The sequence below is a fragment of the Chrysochloris asiatica genome, unplaced genomic scaffold (genome assembly GCF_000296735.1).
Source record: "Chrysochloris asiatica unplaced genomic scaffold, ChrAsi1.0 scaffold00054, whole genome shotgun sequence".
NCBI classification, from domain to species: Eukaryota; Metazoa; Chordata; class Mammalia; order Afrosoricida; family Chrysochloridae; genus Chrysochloris; species Chrysochloris asiatica.
This window is the reverse complement of record NW_006408572.1, coordinates 6155628-6179447: the sequence shown is the minus strand read 5'-3', so window position 1 is coordinate 6179447 and position 23820 is coordinate 6155628. Positions and strand designations below refer to the sequence as shown.

The 23820-nt window shown below is 42.4% G+C and overlaps 1 protein-coding gene across 1 annotated transcript in view; it reads right to left on the bottom strand.

The window, feature by feature from the left end:
• Window positions 1-23820, bottom strand: part of PITPNM3 (PITPNM family member 3) — a 113999-nt gene that overhangs the window by 56855 nt on the left and 33324 nt on the right. The window contains exon 3 of the mRNA XM_006863292.1: window positions 23335-23442. Within this exon, the coding sequence (XP_006863354.1) occupies window positions 23335-23442 (108 nt within the window). The remainder of the gene's footprint in view (window positions 1-23334; window positions 23443-23820) is intronic.

Here is a 23820-nt window from a genome sequence, read left to right as displayed (position 1 = left end):
GCTCTCTGCTGGGTCAGGATGCTGCCTCCGTTTTATCATCTGACCTCGGGTTCTTTGAACTTGAACCAGTGGCCTGCTCTACTATCTGCCAGTTCTAGGAGTCATCAGCAACCTGCCTTTTTACCTGCCCAACCTGCCTGCCTGGTGGGTTTCAACCACCAGGTCTGCTTGTCTTGTGACTCCCCACCTCTACAACTGTGTGAGCCATTTCCTTGATATAAATTTTGCTTCCTATATATATATATAAATTTCACTGGTTTTGCGTCTCTAGAAAACCCAGCCTAAGACACATGGTCTCCTGAGAGATTTTTTATATTTCTTCATCCCAATCCCCTGCCAACAAACTGGGAGCACCCCAACAGCAAGATAAGCAATGTTTGTAGCGAAGAACAGAGCCTGTTACCCATGAATCAATTCCAGATCATAGCAAACCATGTGTTGGCTGCGATCTTATGCAAAAGGATCTCTAGGGCTTTATCCCACGGCACTCACTGCTGGGTGGGTTCAAACCGCCAACCTTTAGGTTGTTGTTAAGTGCCATCAAGTCGGTTCTAACACATCGCGACCTTACATAGGGTTTCCAAGGACGGCTGGTGAATTTGAACCACCGACCTAGAGTTTCATTCGACCTTGCAGTCCAATGCATTATCCCACAGCACCACACCAGGACTCCTCTACGTTGGTTGCTATTATTGTTGTTAGGTGTTATCTAGTCGGTATCGACTCATAGCGACCCTATGCACAGCACAACAAAACACTGCCTGATCCTGGGCCAACCTCACTACTGTTGCCATATTTGAGTCCATTGATGCTGCCACCTGGCCAATCCATCTCGTTGGGGGGTCTTCCTCTTTTTCTCTGACCCTCCACCTTACCAAATATGATAGACTTGTCCCTCCTGACAATATGTCCAAAGTATGAGAGACGAAGTTTGGCCATCTGGGTCTCCAAGGAGCACTCTGGCTGCACTTCTAGTGTTTAATCATTTCCAAGAGCATTTTCTTCCTGTCTCTAAGGGGAAAGCTGAGGAAGACAAACTGGGTGGGTACATGGGAACTTCCCTACTAATATGCCAGGAAGTATCTGGAAGATCCCAGTAAGCAGTGATGGGAGCAGCTGAAACCCCTGGACATGCACTGGACCCTGCTTTTGCCAGCAGTGGGAGCCCTAACCAGGCTCTGTGGCTCAGCCTATAACCCAGCTCTGGATTCGGGGCTGAGAAGAAAAGATTCAACATCCCTTCCAGCTCCCCTAACACTTTTGAGCCACTGCTGAGCTGCCCCAGGTTGAAACTCACACTCATTGCCTCTTACCTGGCCCAGGGCAACTCCCCTACCTGCATCCCTTCTTCTACTATCCTAAACTTCCAGAATAATCTTTCTAAAAAGTGGCTCATTGCTCCCCTACTTAAACCACCTCATTGGCCTCCAGGCACTTCTGAAAAGGCGGTAACTGCTCAACCTGGCTTTCAACACCTTCATAGGCAGCTCCTGCCTTCTTCCTCTGCCTCTTTTCCAATACCTCCCTACTCCTTTTTGCCTTGTCAGCCAAGCAGCTCATCTTGCCCAATGCCTCACACCCCAAGCTCCAATCATGATAAGCCTGGTGTGGTTCCCCAAGTCTCCCTGCTTTCTCATGCCTCCCGCCATGTCTCTGCCTATTACACCCTACTTATTTTGCCCAGAAAATGCACCTTAGCTCATGTCCTGATGTCTCAGGTCAAATTGCACTTCCTCTCTGATCTTTCTATAGTTTGTTCCCACTCTGGTTAGAACAATTCGCTCATTGAGTAGAACCAGTCCCCATCCCCTCTGTCCATCTGACAGCCAGTCACTTCTTAGTCATCTCTCGTGCCCAGTCTTGACCAGCCCAGGGTCTGACACAGAGTAAATATCAAAATGTGTGTGCTGACACCATGGTGTGTTATTTATTGACTTCCCTAATGTTGTTCGGAGTTCCAGCTATGGCTCTGTGTCATAAAGCACTGGACACAAGGTCGTTTGAACCACAAGATTCGTGGTTCAAGGTCACCAGCCACTCCTTGGAAACACTATACAAGGTCACTATGAGTCAGAACCGACTCGACGGCACTTAACAACAACAACTAATGTTGTTGGATATTATCAAGTAGATTCCAACCTGTATAAGATTTCTGAGGCTGTAAATCTTTGCAGGAGCAGAAAGTCTTATTTTTCTCCCTTGGAATCACTGGTGGACTAGAACTGCTGACTTTGTGGTTAGCAGTTCAGTGCTTATCCTAGAGAGCCACTGCACTCCCAGATTTCCCTAATAAATTCTGTTTAAAAAATATATATGTGTGTGCTGAAAATACAGAGGAGGGGATGCATGAAAACCCAATGAGCCCCTAATGGTCTTGAGTTTAGAAAGGGAGGGAAAGGTCACTCTCAGAAAGGTCCAATTTGAAGCAGGACTGGTCAGTGCTTTGGGTGGGGGACCAACAATGCTAGGCTGGGGCATCCAAAAGGTTTCCTTGAGGAGATGCACAGGTTTGTGAGAGCTAGAGAGAAAATCAGAGGAAGAGCTGAGGCAGAGACAGAAATCTGAAACGCAACCTTGCACCCGGCCCCGCAAGAAGTCCTGGCGTGGTGATGTAGGATAAGCACTGTATTGCTAACCTCAAGGTCAGTGGCTCAAACCATCTACTGCTCCTTGGAAACCCTCTCCAGGGTCGCTATGAGTGAAAACTGAGTTGACACCAGTCAACAATAACCTTGCCCTGCCTTTTGTCCAGAACAGAGTGAATGGGAGTTTTGGGGGAAAGGAAAGAAAGTCCCTGGTGCCATGAATATCGGAGTCAGAGATAACCTTGGATCTAACGGTGATCTGAGAGTCTCCTTTACACTCTCCCTCCTGGTGATGGTTCCAGAACTATTTGATTCCTATAATCATGGAGAAATCACTAGGCCTTTACAGTCATTAAAGGAAGGCTGGAACCAAATTGGGGATGTCCTTACATGCCAGGTTTGAGAATATAGACTTCATTCTGTAAGCAATGAAGAACTAGTTGCCAATTCCATAGCAAAATGACATTAGCAGGTTTCTGTTTTAGAAGCATCACACTAGACTTGGATAAATACAAGCACACTTCATTTTATTGCACTCCGCAGATACTGTGTTTTTGGCAAATTGAAGAATTGTGGCAACTCTGCCTTGAGCAAGTCTATCGGCGTCATTTTTCCAACTGCATGTGCTCACTTCATGTCTCTGTGCCACATTTTGCTCATTCTCACAATATTCCAAACATTTTCACAATGCTATTCCACACTTAATAGTCTACAGCATAGTATGAACATAACTCTTATATGCACTGGGAAAACAAAAAGTTCATGGTTGTTATTGTTTAGTGCCATGGAGTCAATTTTGACTCCTAGCAACCCTGTATACAGTTTCCAAGACTGGAAATCTTTCTGAGAGCAGAAAACCTCAGCTTTTTCCCCGTGGAGCGGCTGGTGGGTTCAAACTGCTGGCCTTGTGGTTCAGTTACTGAGGCCATATCAATTGAGGGCGTGTCCTAAGCCAATCACATCTGAGTTATGAAAAGCAGGTTAAACACCAGGGCACGTACAAACATGGTGGAAAACAGATGCTAGATGTGGTTGATCTACAAGCCAAGGAACAAAGGAACCCGAGACTACCTGCAAGAAAGGAATCAACAGGGTCTAGCTCTCAATTGGACTTTGAGCTTCAGAACTGTGCGAAAAAAATGTCTGTTCTTTATAAACACATCCACTTGTAAAACTGGGTTCAAACAGGATAACAATGGTGAGCATGCCCAGGACCGGGTAGTGTTTCATTCTGTTCTTTAAAAACATCCACTTGTACCACTGAGCTCAGCCACAACAATAACTAGAAAACGGCACAGATCCAGGCAGTGTTCGTTCAGCTCTTTACAGACTCCTAACACTGGGCTCAAACTTCACAATTGTGAGGACAGTGAAGGACTGGGCAGTGTTTTGTTGTGTTGTACAGGGTCACTATGAATTGGAAGTGACTTGTTGGCATCTAACAACAACAATATCATTTTGGTATTTGTGTTTAAAATACAAAGACATATGGTATACTGACTCCATAGTCCAGCCTTCTCCTCTTGCCCTAAATCCTTACAAAATGGCATTTTATATTTTTATATAAATTGCTTTTAAAGCACAGTAAAACAGGAAGGGATATCCTTAGCAGACCAGAAGTTATGAGTCATCCCCCAAAAGGCAGAAGGCAGAAGTATGTAATGGAGGGACACAGAAATGGTTCTATAAATTACAGAAGCAGTGAAAATGAAAACACAAAGTCCCTTCTTCAAAACATAGGAATTTCTAGATGGTGAGGCAAGTCATTGTATAGGAGGTATTGCGTGTCTGTTCATGGTGATGGAAAATCTGCCAATGAACATAGGTGATGGTTGTAATGGAAAAAGAGAGAATTTTAAAACAAAATAAATTTCAAAACAAAAGAATTTCAAGATGACTTCAGCCAAGTACTGAACCCTGTCTAAGACACTCCTAAAACTGGAGCCATGAAGTCATCCCTGGAGAGACGAAATCACAGCCTCTAGCTTGCAAAGGAAGGTCCCTGGCCAAAGGTAGAGGCAGTTTGGAGGGAGTTTTAGGCTCCCGGGTATAAAATACATGAGCCGAAGGCAGCTTTGGCCATGGTCTTGGCTTCTGCAGTAGAGGAGCCAGGTGCTTTGGCCCTTGACCCCAAACCCCGCTTATTCCATACAGGGGCATTTGCCTCCAAATGACAGAAGGGAGGAATGTTTGAGACAGAGTATCCTGGGAAGCTGAAATACCCAAGGGCAATAAACAGAGCTAAGGGCTCAGTTCACCCAGCAGCACGTTCTACACTCCCTAATAATCGGACTAGAGTAGATTGCAGTAGACAGGTTAACAGGGAACTGAAACACAATGAGGAGGGAGGACACAGTATTACTAAACATTACAGAGAACCCAACAATGTGCACCAGATGTTAAATTCAATGGGTAGAGGAAAGGAAAGAAAATGAAGGGAAATGGATCTGTGGGTTCTTTGGACTAATCTGGAACAGAAGCATTAATGGTTATCAAAATTAAGTGTGCATCAAGGGCTTGGTATAAACATCTGCTCCAGAGTTTCTGGTTGAATAGTTCTGCAGTGGGGCTCCCAAATTTACATTGCTAATAAGTTCCTGGGTAATGCTAACTTCGATGGTCCAGGGGCCATCTTTGAGAACCACAGCTCTAGATATAAGGGCATAATAGTAAGCAAAAAGACTCTCTGGAAAGTAAGAGGTAGAGAGATTGAGCATGGATATAAAGGCAGTGGCTGGTTCCTTCCTTTGAATGAGGATGTGAACTTAGTGAGTTTGTTTCAAAAACAGTGAGAGCCTTGATTATATAACTCCTTAAGTGATAGCACAGATTATTAGTAAATTATTCTGACATAATACATATGTTAATCCTGAGCAAAAAAGATTTGTGACAGGGCAAAATTTATCAGAGGCCAAGTGGAATTTATATCAGGAACACAATGTTGGTTAAACATAGGAAAGCCAATCAGTGTAATGCACAATATAGAATAAAGGACAAAAAACACACAATCATATCATTAGATGCAGAAAAACACTCGACAAAACCCAACACCCTTTCATGACAAACACACTCAACAAACTAGGAATTGAAGGGAATGTATTCAACCTAATGTTGTTGTTGTTGTTAAGTGCCGTCGAGTCGGTTCCGACCCATAGCGACCCTGAACAGGGTTTCGGAGGCTGTAAGTCTTTGCAGGAGCAGAACACCTCATCTTTCTCCCGCGGATCAGCTGGTAGTTTCACAAGCAGCATCATAGTAAATGCAGACCAAACACTATAGTCTTCAGTAAGGGACTATTCAGCAATATAGAGAAAACGAAAGTCCTCACAACTGGACCAATAAGCAACGTCATGAAAAATGGAGAAAATACTGAAGTTGTCAAGAATTTCATTTTACTTGGATCCACAATCCATGCCTATGGAAGAAATCTAACAACATAGTTCATTGGGCAAATCTGTTATAAAGAACATCTTTAAAGTGTTAAAAAAGCAAAGATGTCACTATGAGAACTAAGGTGTGCTGGACCCCAAGTAATGGTATTTTCAATTGCCTCCTATGTATGCAAAAGTTAGATAATGAGTATGGAAGACCAAAGAAGACTTTGTGTATTTGAATTATAGTTTTGGTGAAGAATATTGAATATACTTTGAATTTCCAAAAGAATGAACAAATCTACCTGGGACCTAGTACAGCCAGAAAGCTCTTTAGAAGTGAGGAGTCTATCTAGACTTCGTCTCTCATACTGTGGACTGTAGGAGCTGCAGGATGTGTATGAAGCCCACTCTGAGGCCATTCTCAGATCAAGGCAAGCCTTGCTGGCCAGAGATTCTGGGAAGGAACACAATGACCGCATAGCTTGGGAGCAGGAACTGTAACCAGAAACAAGAATCACTATGTACTTGATTTTTAGCTAAACATAATTGAAGGATATTGTGATCTAAAGGTTATTGTGTTAATCATCAACTTTTGATGCATATGCTGCCCGGATACACTTCCTGCAGAAAAGTATACTTGGAGCTGTATTATAGATAATAAAGTCACTCTCAGCTGATCATCTTGAGTCCCCTGCCACCTTCAATTCTCCATCTGCCCCCAGAAACCCATTCATGCAGGGCTGGTTCCTGCAGTGGACATGTTATCAGTAGGGACCAGTCCCTGGAGAACAATGTAAGCTTGAAAAGGTAGAGGGTCAGTGAGAAAGAGGAAGACCCTAAACAAGATGGACTAACATAGAGGTACAACAATGAGCTCAAGCTTAGAAATGATTATGAGTTTGGTACAGGATCAGGTAGTGTTTTATTCTGACTCTAAGGCACCTAACAACAACACATTTCTTCATTAAAGGTTGTCTGAAAAATGTTCCCCTAAGATCAGGAATAAGGAGGTTTGCTCTCCCCATTTATATTCAACATCGCACTGGATGTTGTAACCAAAGCAATTAGGCAAGAAAAAGAAATAAAAGTCATCCATGTTCGAAAGAAAGATGTAAAACTATCTATTCGCAGATGACATCATCACATTTATAAAAAATCCTGGGGCAGGTGATCTAGGTGATTCTGGGAGGCCTGATGTTGCGCTGTAAGATAAGCATTGAACTGCAAACCAACAAGGTCAACAGCTTAAACCCAGTAGGCACTCCTCGGAAACTCTATACAGGGTCTCTATGAGTCAGAACTGACTCAACGATCCTTAGCAACAATAACTAGGTGATTCTGAGCTCATAAATGAGTTCAGCACAGTTGTACGATACAAAATTAATACACTCAGATCAACTGTATTTTTGTATACCAGCAGTGAACAATCCAAAAATAAAATTAAGAAGATAATTCCATTTGCAACAGCATCTAAAAGCAGCATTATTCCGAATAGCCAAAAAGTGGAAACAAACCAAATATCAAATGCGCATTAACTGATGAATGGATAAACAAAATGTCGTATAGCCGTACAATGGAATATTTGTTGTTAGGTGCCGTTAAGTCTGTTCAGACGAATAAGGTTTACAAGGAGCGACTGGTGTGCTGGAATCGCCAACCTCGTAGTTCAAAGCCACTTGGCAGTCCAGCGCATTAACCTGCAGCGCCACACCAGGACTCCAATGGGATATTATTGTTTCACAAAAAGGAATGCAGTTCTAATTCATGCTACAACATGAATGAGCTTTGAAAACATTATGCTAAGTGAAAGAAACCAGACTCAAAGGACAAATATCGTATGGTTCTATTTATATACTATTCCCAGCATAGGTAAATCCACAGAAACAGAAAGTATTGGGTGTCAGGGGATTGGGAAAGTAATGGGGAGTAGCTGTTAATAGGTACAGGATTACATCTGGGGGTGATAAAGTTTTCTAGACTTAGAAAATGGTGATAGTTACACAACTTTGTAAATATACTAAAAACCACTCTTAAAAAAAGGATTTGGGAACAAGTCCTGGTGTGACATTTAGGATAAGCACTGGACTGATAACCACAAGGTCAGCAGTTCAAACCCATCAGCAGCTCCTTGGAAACCCTATACAGTGTCTTTATGAGTTGGAACCAACTTGACGACACTTAACAACAACACAACAATGGCAGTTGTGTGTTTCCCTTAAGTAATTAGAATCAAGATCACTCCTGTCTTCCCCTGTGTAATTATTTTACTTATGATTCTTGGCTAACTAGTCCAATCTTAGTGTGTGTGTGGTCTCTTATTGCCAACCAATCTCTCACTTCCTAGAAAACTATGAATTTCAGAGAAGAAACCAAAAGCAACTTTATAAGGCACAGACCCATATGCCCACGAATCGATATTGGGTTGACATGAAAAAGAACTTATCAGAAACCATGAAAATGAAGATTATTGCTTAAAAACTCAAAATAAATTTAAAAAATAAAAAGCCCATAGAAGGTGACCAGCAGAAAAGAACCTATGTAAGTTACAGATTAGCACCAAGGAAGACTCTTAGAACCCAGCAAGGGCCAAGAAGTCAGAATAGGAAGGTCAAGTTGAGACATAGTTAGAAAAGTTCCAGCAATGGTCTAATATAAGGTTTGAAAAGAGAAAATCAGAAAGTAGTGAGAAGGAACACTTGAAGAAATAATAAGAAAACTTCACAGTAATCAAAAGAAAATACCAAGAAAGGCCAATGAAGAGCAACAAGCGCAAGTCCTATCCAGCAATGATTTAACCGGATGCTGATAAAAACAAACAAACAGTTTTTGAATGTGAGTTTAAAATGCACATTTATAACAACTGTATAGGTAGAAGTTTTGTAACAAAAAGAGGGGATCAGTTAATCTTACAGTCCAGGAACAGAGAACCCTAGGACCATCAAAGGAGAAGAGCATGAGCGGATTGTGGGACCTTATCCAAACAAGCAGCGACACCAGAGATGGAGACAGAGATGAGGACATGGAGAGAGAGAGAGCAGCTGAGGACTCTAGACTCATGGAAAGAGAAAGGCTGTGTGCTGGCAGCCAGGTGCTGGTGGCCAGTGGACAGGCTTTCAGAATGTGTCCTTTGGTTGTTTGGTGGTCGGTGGTGGCAACATGCCATGCACTCAGTTCCGACTCACAGCGACCCTGTGATTTCCGAGGTTGTAAATCTTTACAGGAGCAGGAAGCCTCATCTTTCTCCCGTGGAACAGCTGGTAGTTTCGAACTGCTGACCTTGAGGTTCGTAGCCCGTTTTGTAATCACTACGCTACTAGAGCTCCTTATTCTTCTATGGCTCTCCTTATTTACTGTCCAGTGTTCACATGCATATGAGGCAATTGAAGATATCCTGGCTTGGGAAGGCACACCTTAGTCCTTGAACTGGCATTTTTGCTCTTCAACACTTCAAAGAGGTCTTCTGCAGCAGATTCATCTACTGAAACATGTTGTTTGATTTCTTGACTGCTGCTTCTACGATTGTTGATTGTTGGTTGTGAATGCAAGCAAAATGAAGTGTTAAATATTTTCTCTATTTATCATGATGTTATTTATTGGTCCAGTTGTGAGGAGTTTCATCTTCTTGACATTGAAGTATAATCCATATCGAAAGCTGTAGTTTTTTATCTTTGTCAGTGCATATCCCAAGTTCTCTTTGTTTCCAGCAAGCAAGGTTGTATCATCTGCATATCACAGATTGTCCATGACTCTTCCTCCAATCCTGATGCCATGTTCTTCCTCACATAACTCAGCTTCTCAGATTATTTGCTCATCATACAGATTGAATAATTATGGTAGAAGACTACAATCCTGACATACCTTATCTGATTTTAAACCATTCATTATGTACTTGTTGTGTTAAATGAGATCACTTTAGAAGTACTTTATCTACCTGATAAAGGGTATTTCTAAAATCCTAGGACAAGGGTCATCCTTATTGGTGACATGTTTAAATAACATTTGCATTACAAATATGAAACTCTGCTATTCCTTGCTACTCCACATTAATATGGGGACCCTATGAGTGCATTAAGTAACATAAATATTTGCAGGGATATAACTGTTAAGATTTACAGATAATACGATACTCTAGCTAGAAAATCCAAAAAGCATCGATAGACAAACTTCGGGAACTAAAACGAAAATTCAGCCAAGTGGCATGATTTAAGAGATAAATATTTTAAATAGAAAGCAAACAAATAATTTCTATCCAGAATATATTTGTTGTTGTTACTGTTGCTGTTGTTGAGTGTCCCGACTCTAGCTGCCCTATTTAGGGCTTCTGAGGAGTGGCTGGTGGGTTTGAACTTGCAGTTAGCAGTCCAGTGTTTCTCCTCCAGTGCCACACCAGGACTCCAGAATATGGATAGCTATATATTTCCCAACAGAAAAATGGGGAAAGGCATGTTTCAGAAATTCAGATATAAGAACATAGGGCTGATAGATACATCTATGAGAAGGTATTCATTCTCACTCGCAATCAAGTAAGTACAAAATGAAACAATGAAAAAACATCTTCACTTGTCAATCAAGTAATATTTTAATGTTTGAAAAATATCAAGTCTGGTAACATCGTGGGAAGGAAAAGGTAACCTAATCCATGCTTGGTATGAATATACATTTGCACAGTCTTTGTAGAAAACAACTTGGCATTTGCAAACAATTTTCAGTGCCGATATTTTTCAATCCAAGTAACATTATTTTAATAATTAAAAATTGTACTGACTATCAGAGGGAGAAAGATGAGGGTTTTTGCTCCTGTAAATATATACAGCCTCGGAAATCCCATACAGGGTCGCTATGAGTTGAAGCCAACTTGACGATACCTAATAACAACAACGTCTATCACTTAGACCCCTGTTCACCCCATTTACAACAATACCAAATGCTGCCCCATCCATCCTGTGCCATCTTTGTGATGGATGGTCTTGAGTTTATTGTTGTGGCCACTGTGGATTTTGTGGGCCTTCCAACCCAGGGGGCTCATCTTCTAGCACTGTACTTACTGGATAGTGCTATATAGTGATATACCAATATTCTCTGGTGAGCCGTAGGGTTTTCAGTAGATCAGCAGGGTTTGCCTACTTGTCTGCCTTACTTGGGAAGCTCCATTGAAACTTATCCACCATGAGTGACCCAGCATCACAGTACAAGGAACTGACAGATGAGTGGTGCTGTCCATCAGTGGAGATGGTTAAATAAACTACTGTGTATCTATTATAGAAGTCCTGGTGTGGCATGGTAGACCTCCAGTGGCAAGCACTGGACCTCAAGGTTGGTTTGAAACAAAAGGGTGGCACTTCAAATTCATCAGTGCCTCCTTGGAAATCCTATATAGGGTTGCTATGAGTCAGGACCAACTCAACGACATTTAACAAAAACAATATCTATTATATATAATACTATAGAACAAGTGAAAACAAATAGATGGGTCTAGATCTATCTACTCATGGAAGGAGCCCTGAGAGCATAGTAGATTACAAGTGGATTACTAACCGCAAGGTCAGCAGTTTGAATCTACTAGTTGCTCCACAAGAGAAAGATGAGACTTTCTGCTCCTGTAAAAATCTACAGCCTCAGAAACCCTATACAGAGTTGCTATGAGTTGGAACCACCTTGGTGGCACACAAACACCACCAACACCATATATACTCATATGAAAATATCTCCAAGAGCAGTAGTCGTAGTACTAATGTCTGTTAGGAACTCTCTAGAGAAACACTCTTCACACTGATAAACTCTAATGAGGTCTTCAACTCTAGAAGTAGTTAAAGGCAGAGTTTGGTTTTATCTGTATTATTCAAAAACAATTTTTTAATGAGAATTCATTTAAGAAATAAAACAAACTGAACTGATGCTGAAAAAATTCTCTCTCCATTTCAATAAATATACAATGGGCAATATATTACTAAAATTTTAAATATAAAATTGTTATGGATGGAATTGCATCCCCAAAAAAATATGTTGAAGTCCTAACTCCCAATGCCTGTGAATATAACCTTTGGAAATAGGATCTTTGAAGACATGAAAAGTAAAGTTAACATGATGGTAGCAGATTTGGATGGGTCCTAATCTAGTCTCAGTGTTGTCCCTCGTAAAAGAGGAGAACAGAGAGAAAGCAGTCATGGGAGACAGAGGCAGAGATTGGAAAGATCTGCAAGCCGAGAAACACCAAGGATGATTGGTCCTTACCAAAGTGAGGCTAGAGGCATGAAACAGGCTCCCACACAGCTTCCAGAGGGAATCAACACAACACAACTGAATTTAGTCCCAGAACTGAGAGACAATACGTTTCTGTCCTTATAAGCACCACCCAACATGTGGTACTTTGTTATGGCAACTCTAGGAAACTGAGACAATTAACCAAGCTCAAAATAAAGCAGATAGAATACACAAGAGTCAGAAACAAACAGAATCTTACAGAGAGGAGTTGTCGTAGGCTGGGTCCCCTACAGAAGCTAAACCAGTGAAGCTAATGTGTGTATCTATAAAGAGATCTTTATATCAAGGAAATGGCTCACACAGTAGTAGAGGTGGGGAATCGCAAGCCCATGGGTCAAATGTCAGGCTGGAGGCTCCTGACTCACATAGCAAGACAAGCAAGTCAGATGACAGGCTGGCAGGGAAGAAGGCAGATTGCTGAAAACTCCCAGGACTGATAAGCCACTGAGTCAGGTCCAAAGAACCAGAGGTCAGAGAATGAGACAAATGCAAGATCCAGGCCCAAGACAGAGCAAACAAGCTTTACCTGTGTGTCCAATGTTTGGAGGCCACTCCCCAAAGAAACTTCCCTTCAGTTGATTGACTGCTCCCAGCAGATTTCATCGTAGAGTTGATTACATTATATTAGATTTCATCATGGGGATAATCACCATGGTCCAGTCAAGTTGACAAAAGCCTTAGCTATCAAAGGAGGGGAGGTGGATAGAGACTCCAGGGCTAGAGTGATTTTTAACCCCAGAGGCTCAGTCTGAAATCCTATAGCAGGAATCCTTGTAAAACTACCCCATTCATAAAGAAACTAAAAAAAAAAAATCCCTTTGAGAGAGCAGCAAAGAAACCACTGACAGTGAGAAAGAAACAAATCACACGTCATTAAAACCCCAAGCCTGTGTCACATCTGAGGATGTTGTGGTTAGGTGCTTTTGAGCTGGTTCCAACTTATACCTACTCCATGTACAACTGGCCAGTTCTGTGCCACCCTCACAACTTTTGTCATGTTTTAGCCAATTGTTGCAGCACTGTGCCTTTGAGGACCTTTCTCTTTTTGACTAACCCTCTACTTTACCAAACACGACGTCCTTCTCCAAGGACTGGTTCCTCCTGATAACGTGTTCAAAGTACATGAGATGAAGTCTCACCAGCCTCCCTTCTAAGTAGCATTCCAACTGTACTTTATCTAAGAAAGACTGGGTCATTCTTCTGGCAATCCATGGTGGTGGTGGTGGTGGTGTGCCATGGAGTCAGTTCCGATTCGTAGTGATCCTGTTTAGGGTTTCCGAGGCTGCAAATCTTCATGGGAGTAGAAAGCCTCATCTTTCTCCCATTGAACGTCTGGCAGTTTTGAACTGCTGACCTTAATGTTAGCAGCCCAACTCGTAACCACGACGTGCTATCAGAGCTCTTTGCAATCCATGGTAAATTCAGTATTCAATATTCTTCACCAACATCATAATTTAAATGTATTAATTCTTCTTCAATCTTCCTTATTTACTGTCCAACCTTCACATGTATATGAGGCAACTCAAAATACCATGGCTTAGGTCAAGTCTAGGTTAGTCTGCAAAATGACTGTTTTTGTTAGAGATGCAAAATGCAAAGATGTCATTTAATTTCTTAACTGCTGCTTCCATGGGTTTCGTTGTGATCACATCCAAGTAAAATGAAATCCTTGACAACTTCAATCTTTTCTCTGTTTATCGTGATGGTGCTTATTGCTACAGTTGTGAGGATTTTTGTTTTCTTTATATTCCAGTGTAATCTATACTAAAGGTTGAAGTCTTTGATCTTCATCGGGAAGTGCTTCAAGTCCTCTTCACTTTCAACAAGCAAGGTTGTGTCACTGCTACATTACAGGTTATTAATGAATCTTCCTCCACTCCTCATGCCATGTTCTTCTTCCTAGATCCATCTTCTTGGATTATTTGCTCAGTATGATGACTAAATAAATATGGTGAAAGTCAACAATCCTAACACACACCTTTACTGATTTTAAATCCTACAGTATTCTGTTATTCTGTTTGAACAACCGACTCGTGGTCTAGGAACAGATTCAACATGAGAACAACTAAGTATTCTGGGATTTCCATTCTTCACAATGTTATTCACAATTTGTTATGATCCACACAGTCAAATGCCTTTGCATAGTCAATAAAGCACAGGTAAACATCTCTCTGGTATTCTCTGCTTTCAGCAATAATATCCGTAATTCTGCATCCTCTTCTGAATCTGACCTGAATTTCTAGCAACTATTTTTAAAATTAGCTTTAGCAAAATTTTACTTGCTTGTGATATTAATGATATTGTTCAATTGTTTTCACAGTCTATAGGATCTACCTTTCTGCAGAATGAGCAAAAATAATGGATCTCTTCTGGTTAGTTGGAGAGGTAGCTGTCTTCCAAATTTCATGACATAGACAAGTGATCACTGCCCACATGTATCTGTTTGTTGAAAAATTTCAACTGGTATTCCATCAATTCTCAGAGGCTTGTTTTTCACCAATGCCTTCAGTGCATCTTGGACATCTTTCAATATCATTGGTTTCTGATCATTTGATACTTCCAGAAATGGCTGAACATCAACCTATTCTTTTTGGTACAGTGGCTTTATGTATTCCTTCCATTTTCTTTTGATGCTTCCCTGTGTTGTTCAACATTTTGCCCATAGAATCCTTCAATATTGCAAGTCAAGGTTTGAATTTCTTCTTTCAGCTTGGGAAATGCTGAATATCTTCTTCCCTTTTAGTTTTCTAACTAACTCCAGGCCTTTGCACATTTCATTACGATACTTTTGAAGCCACCCTTTGAAAAGTTCTGTTCAAGCTCTTTTACGTCATCATTTCCTCCACTAGCTTTATCTTGTTTATGTTGAAGAGCAAGTTGCAGAGTCTCTTGTGACACTCATTTTGGTCTTTTCTGCATTTTTAATGACCTTTTGCTTTCTTCATGTATAACGTTCTTGATGTCATCCACAACTTGTCTGATCTTCAGTGTTCGATGCATCAAATCTAGTCTTGAGATGGTCTCTAAATTTAGGTGGGATATATACTTAAGGTCATATTTTGCTTCTCATGGACTTGCTTTATTTTCTTCAGCTTCAACTTGAACTTGCATATGAGCAATTGATGGTCTCTTCCACAGTTGGCCCCTGGTCTTGTTTTGACTGATGTTATTGAGCATCTCCATCATCTTTTTTCACAGATGTAGTCGATTTGATTACTGTGTATCCCATCTGGCGAGGTCTACGTGTATGCCCACAGCCAATGAGTCAATTCTGCTCACAGTTACCCCATAGGACAGGATTTCTGAGGCTATAAATAGGAGCAGACTGTCTCATCTTTCTCCCATGGACCACCTGTTGTGTTCAACCCACCAATCTTTCTGTTAGCAGCCAAGTGCTTAGCCTACTAAACCACCAGTGCTCCTTTCCACATTTATGTTGTTGAAAATAGCTATTTCCAATGAAAATGTCATTGATCACCCAAAATCCTTTCAAGTGACCTCAGTGTCATTTCTATTAACATCGTCATATATGCCAATTACCGATCCTTTTTCTTTGTTTCTGACATTTGCATTCTAATCACAGGTAACCATCAGTCCATCTTTATTGCATGTTTGATCAATATCAGGCTGCAGAAGTTGGTAAATGTCTTCAATGTCTTTATCTTTGGGATTAGTGGTCAGTGGGTAAATGTGAATAATAGTCATATTCATTCTTTCTTGTAGATGTGGGGCTATTATCCTATTAGCGGTAGCACTACACTCAGGACAGATCTTGAAATGTCTTTTTGTACAATGAATAGGACACCATTCCTCTTCAATTTGTCATTTCTCATAGTAAACCATGTGATTGTCTGATTCAAAATGGCCAACACCAGTTCATTTCAGCTCACTAATGTCCAGGATACTGACCTTCAAGCATTCCATTTCATTGTTGGCAACTTCCAATTATCCTAGGAGAGCGCAGTGGCTCTATAGGTTAAGCACTGGACTTAGGAGATCCACAAGATCAGCAGTTCAAGTCCACCAGCCACTCTGAGGGAGAAAGATCACGCTTTCTGCTCCTGCAAAGAATTACAGCTTTGAAGCCCTAAACAGGGTCGTTATGAGTCAGAACCAACTCAATGGCACTTAATAGCAATGATCTGAGATTCATATTTCATATATTCGAAGTTCTGATTATTAATGAATGTTTGCAGCTATTTTTTCTCATTTTAAATCATGCCACATGAGATGTAGGTCCTGGAAGTCTACCACATACATCATTTAGGTAGACTCTGCTGCTTTGAGGAGGAAGTTCTTCCCCAGTCATATTTTGCCTTCCAACCTGAAGGGCTCATCTTCCAACACTATATCAGATAATGTAAGGCTGCTATTCATACAATTTTTACAGGCCAATGTTTTTTTAGAAGCAGATCACCAGGTCTTTATTCCAAGTCTGATTTAGTATTGTAACTCCCCTAAAACCTGTCCACCATAGGAGTGCCTGCTGGTATTTGAACTACTTGTCAAATCTCTCCTAGCATCACAGCAATACACCACAGTACAACAAACTGACCAACAAATGGGTATGGGGTCCGAATTCACACCACCCATGTAGGATAGAAATTCTAAGATCTAAATTTAACAAATTATTTGGAATTAATGAAACAGGCACAAAATCACACTGTATAAGGACATTTTCACAACCTATGGCACACATTACATTGGGCAAATCTGTTGCAAAAAGACCTCTTTAAAGTGTTTAAAAGCAATGATGTCACTTTGAGGACCAACATGCACCTGACCCAAGCCATGGTATTTTCAGTTGCCTCATATGCATGTGAAATCTGGACAATTAATAAGGATGACTAAAAAAGAATTGATGCATTTGACTTATGATGTTGGCAAGAATATGATCATGGACTTCCAGAAGAACAAACAAATCTATCTTGGAAGAAGTGTAGCCAAAACACTCCTTACAAATAAGGATGGCAAAACTACATCTTATGTACTTTGGCCATGTTATCAAAAGGGACCAGTCCTTGGAGAAAGATACCATGTTTAGGAATGTAGAGGGTCAGCAAAAAAGAGGAAGATCTCTATGAGATAGATTGTCCAGTGGCTGCAACAAGGGGTTCAAACATAACCACAATTGTGAGGAGGGCTCAGGACTGGGCAGTGTTTTGTTCTGTTTGCATAGGGTCTCTATGAGTCAGAACCAACTTATCAGCACCTACCAAGAACAGAGCACGCAGGACTCCCACAGAAAATGAAGGAGAAAGGCCAATATGAGCTCATAATAAAAATGAAGACTCAAAACCAGTGAGATCCAGTTATCAAACACACACACATACACACACCAGAATTAACATCCTAAGAACTGCAGTTGGAAAGTGGCTATGCAATGCGTTTTAAATGGCTAAGGAGATAAAAAGTGGAATATAAAACAGTAAAGGCATAAGACAAGGAAAGTCAGTTCTATGTGGAACTTGGGGCGTATGACAGGTCTTTGGGACTTTGGGGAGTAGAAGGCTACTGAAAACACCAGTCCCGAACCAGGAACCATGTGTGGCTGGAGATAAGCTTCGTGGAGACAGTCATCACTGAGGGTAGCTGAAGCACTCACAGAGAAGTATTTTGCTAGCACATGAATCATATGAGGGGAGATACTGGAGTAAGCTCTGCACATAAGGACAGGTAATGAGTTCTGGTAGCACAGTGGATTACAAGGTGGACTGTTAACTGCAAGGTCAGCAGTTCAAATCTACCAGCTGCTCCATGGGAGATAGATGAGGCTTTCTGCTCCTGTAAAGACTTACAGACTCAGAAATCCTACACAGGGAGTCCTAGTGTGGTGCTGTAGGATAAGCACTGGAATACGAGGTTGGTTTGAAGTGTAAGATCAGCGGTTAAACACACCAGAAACCTTGTACAGGGCCCCTGAGTTGGACCTGACTCAACAGCACTTAACAACAACAACATGGAACCGACTCCATGACACATAACCCCCACCACCAAGCTGAAGGAAACAGGGGTGTGTAAGCTGTCTATTTCACCCATTTCCATAGCAGTCTTTTCCAGGAAGAAGCCTATCGGCTTCCTTCTCAAAAGATGTCCCCCAGAGCTCCCCTCCTAGAGCCCCTTGCATAGTAACCTGTGACTATGGTCTTTACCTCTGTTGTTGTCACCGCCTTCTTGTTGTTGTTGTTGTTGTTAGATGCTGTTGAGTCAGCTGTGACTCATGGCGATCCCATGTACAGCAGAAGACACTCACGTCAGTCCTGCACCCTCCTCACGCTCATTGTTAGGTTTGAGCTCATTGTTGCAGCCTTCTGTCAGTCCATCTCATTAAGGGTCTTCTTTGTAGCGTAGCTTCCATTTTACCAAGCATGACGTCCTTCTCCAGTCTCCAGGGACTGGTCCCTCTGATAACATGTCCAAAGTACTGAGATTAAGTCTCCCCATCCTCGATTCTAAGCAGCAATCTGGCTGTACTTCCTCCAAAAGAGATCTGTTCATTCTTCTGACAGTTCATGGTACTTTCAATATTCTTCACCAACACTATAATTCAAATGCATCAGTTTTTCTCCAGTCTTCCTTATTCATTGTCCAGCTTTCACATGCATATGAGGCAACTGAAAATTCTGTCGTTGGGTCAGGCACATCTTACTCCTTAAAGTGAGATCTTTGCTCTTTAACACTTTAAAGAGGTCTTTAAAAGACTTTAAAGAGGTCTTTTGCAGCAGATATGTCCAATGCAAAATGTCTTTGGATTTATTAATAGCTGCTTCTATGAGTGTTGATTATGGATCCTCGTGAGATGAAATCTCTGACAACTTTAATTCATTTTCTCTACATTGAGGTGTAATCTGTATTAAATGCTGGTGTGGTACCACAGGATAAGCACGCGGCCTCTAAGTCTGTTTGAACTACAAGCTCGGTAGTTCAAACTCACCAGCTGCTCCTCGGAAACCCTATACTGCATTGCTATGAGTCAGAACCAACTTGATGGCACACAACAAAAACAGTCTTGGATATCATCAGTAATGGCTTCGAGTCCTCTTGGCTTTCAGCAAGCAAGATTGTGCCATCTGCATACCACAGGCTATTAATAAGGCTTCTTCTAATCCTGATGCCATGTTCTTCATATAATCCATCTTCTAGGATTATTTGCTCAGCATACAGGTTGAGTAAAGACAGTGAAAGGCTACAATCCTGATTTTAAACCCTTGTTCTCTTCAAACTACTGCCTCATGGTCTATGTACAAGTTCTGTATGAGTACAATTAAGTGTTCAGTTTTCCCATTGTCTTTGCAGTGCTATTCATAGTTTGTTACGATCCACACAGTCAAATGCCTTTGCATAGTCAATAAAGCACAGGCTAACATCTCTCTAGTACTCTCTGCTTTCAGCTACGATCCATCTGATGTCAGCAATATCCCTCGTTCCACATCCTCTTCTGAATCTGGCTTGAATTTCTGGCTGCTCCCTATTGATTTGCTGCTGCAACTGTTTTTTAATTACCTTCTGCAAAATGACAGTTACATTTTTCTAGACTTTATCTCACCTCATGTAGCACAGGGTTGGGGCCCCGTGTTGGTGCCATACATGCTAATTGAAATGAATGAAATCAATGTGTGTTCTACTGGGTTGTGGGCATTTACATTATGAATCCCCAGGAGAACAGGACTCCGAAGGAGCTAGCATTCAGCTGGCTTTCACTTCTTTCCTCTCTCCCTGCTGCTCTCTGTGCTATACTGGGAGGAAACAGCATCAGCTATTTGACTCAGAGAGGCACCCTTCCTAATTTAGTCTCTCATGAGCATCCTGAAACATTGAAGGGTTGTACTTGTATAAGATTTCTCATACTTCTCTCCTTTTTCAATCATTGTGTTGTTGTTGGTGGTGGTGGTAGCTACCATCAAGTCATCCCTTGATTCATGGAACAATGGGGACAAAATGCTGCGTGGACCTACGCCATCCCTATGATGGGTTATAGATCACACTGTTGCGATCCATAGAGGTTTTTTTCTTTTCTGTTGCAAAAATATATACAACATGGCATTTTCCAAATCAATGTTTTTCAGGAGCATAATTTAGAGATATCAATGATATTAATCCTGCCATGGAACCATCACCCATAATTGTTGTCAAATTTCCCATCACCACGAATCAGAATCTCTCTGCCTCCTAAACAATGATTGGTTGATTTTTAGAAACAGATGACTGGAGCTTGCTCCCTAATCCATCTGTCTGGAAGCTCCGCTGCAACTATTCAGCATCTCAACAACACACAAGCCTCAATTGACAGACAGGCACAGACTAGACATGAGGTGCATTTCCCAGAAGTGAACCACATGGAACGGAAGAATCTACCCCAAGCCACTGTAGCAGTTACCTGTCATTGAATGCCTACTACGATCAAGCATTGTGCAAGTATTACCTCATTTATTCCTCAGAACCTTTTTACTAGCTACGTTCAACAGATGGGGGAAACTGAGGCTCAAAGAGATTAAAGTGATGACCCTGGGCCTCAAGTCATAGAGCAGCAGAGCCAAGGTCCAAACCCAGACCTCTCTGACTCTAAAGCCACAGTTGCTGACTCTACCATCAGCCTCCTGTTGTTCCTTCTCCCCTGCCTTCCTCCGCCAGCTCCCTCCACTCCACCCCCAGCTCACTGAGTCTCTGTCCTTTCTGAGCTCACACGGTATCTGACTCACATATTCTTGGGCAGACAAGTGGGGGTGGTGGGTGGGAAGGGGCTGGCCAGATGAGTGGTGAGTACTCCTTTAGGTTTGTCTTTTCATGGCTGCCAAGCATGGATCTGGGGCAGGACCTGAAATCCACAACCCATTCGAGCCCCCCTCCTGGCAGGCAGAAAAAGAGCAGACAAAGAGCCCATCTTCAGGTTTGTGGCCTGGCCTTGAAGACTGGACTCACAGTTCACCCTTCCTGTGGATGTGATGGTGATCAGGGCCTTGCCTTAAAGACTCTGAGTTTCTCAGGCACAACTTGTCTAGAGAGGAGAAAGTTTGGGAGACAGAGCCCTAGATTAGGATTCAACAGACTAGCCATCTGGCTCAGATGCTCGCATCCATTTGGAGGATCTCAGCTTCTCTGAGCCCTGGTTCTTTATTTGTTAAAAAATAAATAAATAAGATCATTATCCCAGGCCTTCCCATTTCTCAGGATGGGGCCTTGGCTTGGGGAGGGTTCTGAATCAAGGAGGTAATGCTGGGGCAGAAAAGGAGTGGATTCTAGGGGCAAGACAGCCACCACCAAGATCAAAAGGAAAAAAACAATTTACCTTTGAGTAGATTCCTACTAATGATGGAACTGACTTCCATGAGGTCTTCAAAAGCAGACCACCAGACCTTTCTTCCCAGCTGCTTCTGGACAGGTTTGAACAACTAACCTTTCAACTAGTCATCAAGCACTTAACCATTTGCACCATCAAGCACTACCAAGACAACCATCAGCGTGATGGTTGAACCAGACCAGGACAATCTCACCAAATCTCTTCTTCCCTAGGCAACAGCTTTGTCTCAGACTACGAAATGGCAAGGTCAAGAGAGGAGCTGAAAGGTTCAGAAAGTAGGAGAACTGGCACATGAGGAGGGATAGAAAACACTCCCCACAGGGTGCCAGGCATAGAGGTCAGCACCCAGGACAGGCTCCAGCCATGAGTCTGCTCCTCACTCATGAACGAATCCAACGCAGCCCCTCTCCAAACCTCAGTTTCCCCGTATGTCATCTCAGATCTTATGACCTCCTCAGACACATCTTCCACCTGCCTTTCAGAACTTGGCCCCATGGTTTCATTGTCCAGACCCTTCCTTGATCCCTTCTCCCACTTCCTTCTGTAAATCCTGCCTCTCCTCTTAGCCCTGACAACTCGTCTCTTAAGCCTGATCCCTTATATCCTGAGTTATAACCATGTCACACATCACATGTCACACATCACAAGGCAGAGACTTAGGTGAACACCTCTGACGCCCCCTGCCACGCACTTACAATAGGTACTCAACAAACATTCTTCTGTTGTCGGAACCGAGTCATAGCGACCCCATGCACAGCAGAACAAAACAATGTCCGATCCTGGGCCAACCTCACTACCGCTGCCACATTTGACACCATCAATGATGCCACCTGGCCGATCCATCTCGTTGGGGGTCTTCCTCTTTTTCTCTGACCCTCCATCTTACCCAGCACGACATCCTTCTCCAATGATTGTTCCCTCCTGACAACATTCTTCTAGTGATGGTCAAATGGACAGATGGTCAGACAGACAGATGGGTACATGCATAAGAAAATTAACTTGTTTTGCCTGCTGACCAACCTCCTAGTCAAAACTCTCCTCCATGAGAAGTCTGGACGGATCCCCAGCCACATATTCCTCCTTCAGTAGCTTAGCCAAGGAAGTTGCAGGTTCATACTGCTTCCTTTCTTCCCCGAGACCTCAGCTCCTGCCCTTTCTCAACGGCTTCTCCAGTTGCCACTTTACTTTATCCAGAAGGTTCTAATCCCACAGGTCTGGCAGTCCAAGGAGCTTGGATCCAGTCATCTTCTCTTAACTATTGCTGCTGCTGCTGCTGCTACTGCTGTTGTGAGGTACTGTTAAATCAGTCACCCCATGCACAGTGGAGCCAAACACTGTCTGGCTTTGTGCAATTCCCATGATCAGTGTGGATCACACCACTGTAATCCATAGGATTTTCATCGGCTGACTTTCAGAAGATCATCAGGTCTTTCTTCCTAGTCCATCCTAGTCTGGACCCTCCACTGAAGCCCATTCAGCATCATAGCATACACCAGCCTCCACTGGCAGATGGGCACGGGCTATGTACAAGGTGCATTGATCAAGAATTGAACCCAGGTGTCTCAGGGAAGGCAGAAATTCTATCATCGTCCTTGGCTAGCCCTGCTACGGAGGGGTTACTCTGTGGACAGGGGGCGCTCTTCTCCCATAGATAACCTCATTTAAGTTCCCATAAGCCTTCCTTCATGTCACAGAATCCATGGATCCTGGGAGGAGAGGCTCTAACTGGTGTCTCCTAATAGATGACCCAAGTCTCGGCCTCAAATTGCCAGCACTCCATCCTACCCTGAGACACACGTATGTACACACATCTCACCTTGATGCTCCTCCAATTTCCCCATGGTTTCAATCTGCTCCACCAGGTCATTTGAATTCCACTGGCTCATCCCAATGAGGATGGCATTCTTCCCTTCCGCCATGTCCTCTGAGGGAAGAAGCAGAGATGGGAATGAGCAGGCAAGGTTCCATTTCAGAGGGAGTGTTTATGTATCCCTTTGAGTTGAGGTCAATTTCAACTATTAAAGGTGTCTGTAGTTACAGACAGGCATGAGACACTCAGGGATCTTTAACTGCAATGTTGTACCCTGCTGGGCTCCCAGATGTTACCACAAAAGAAAGTAGCAAGGGAGCAGACACAAGAGAGGCTGAGAGCCCAGAATAGTCTCCACTCCTGGCACTGAGGACAGTCTTTCTTAAGAGATAGTATGTTTTGGAAGAAAGCAAAATCTTGCCACTGAACGATGGTGTTTCTTTACATGAGTGACTTGAGTTCTTTATGCCTCCATTTTTCATCAGTAAAGTG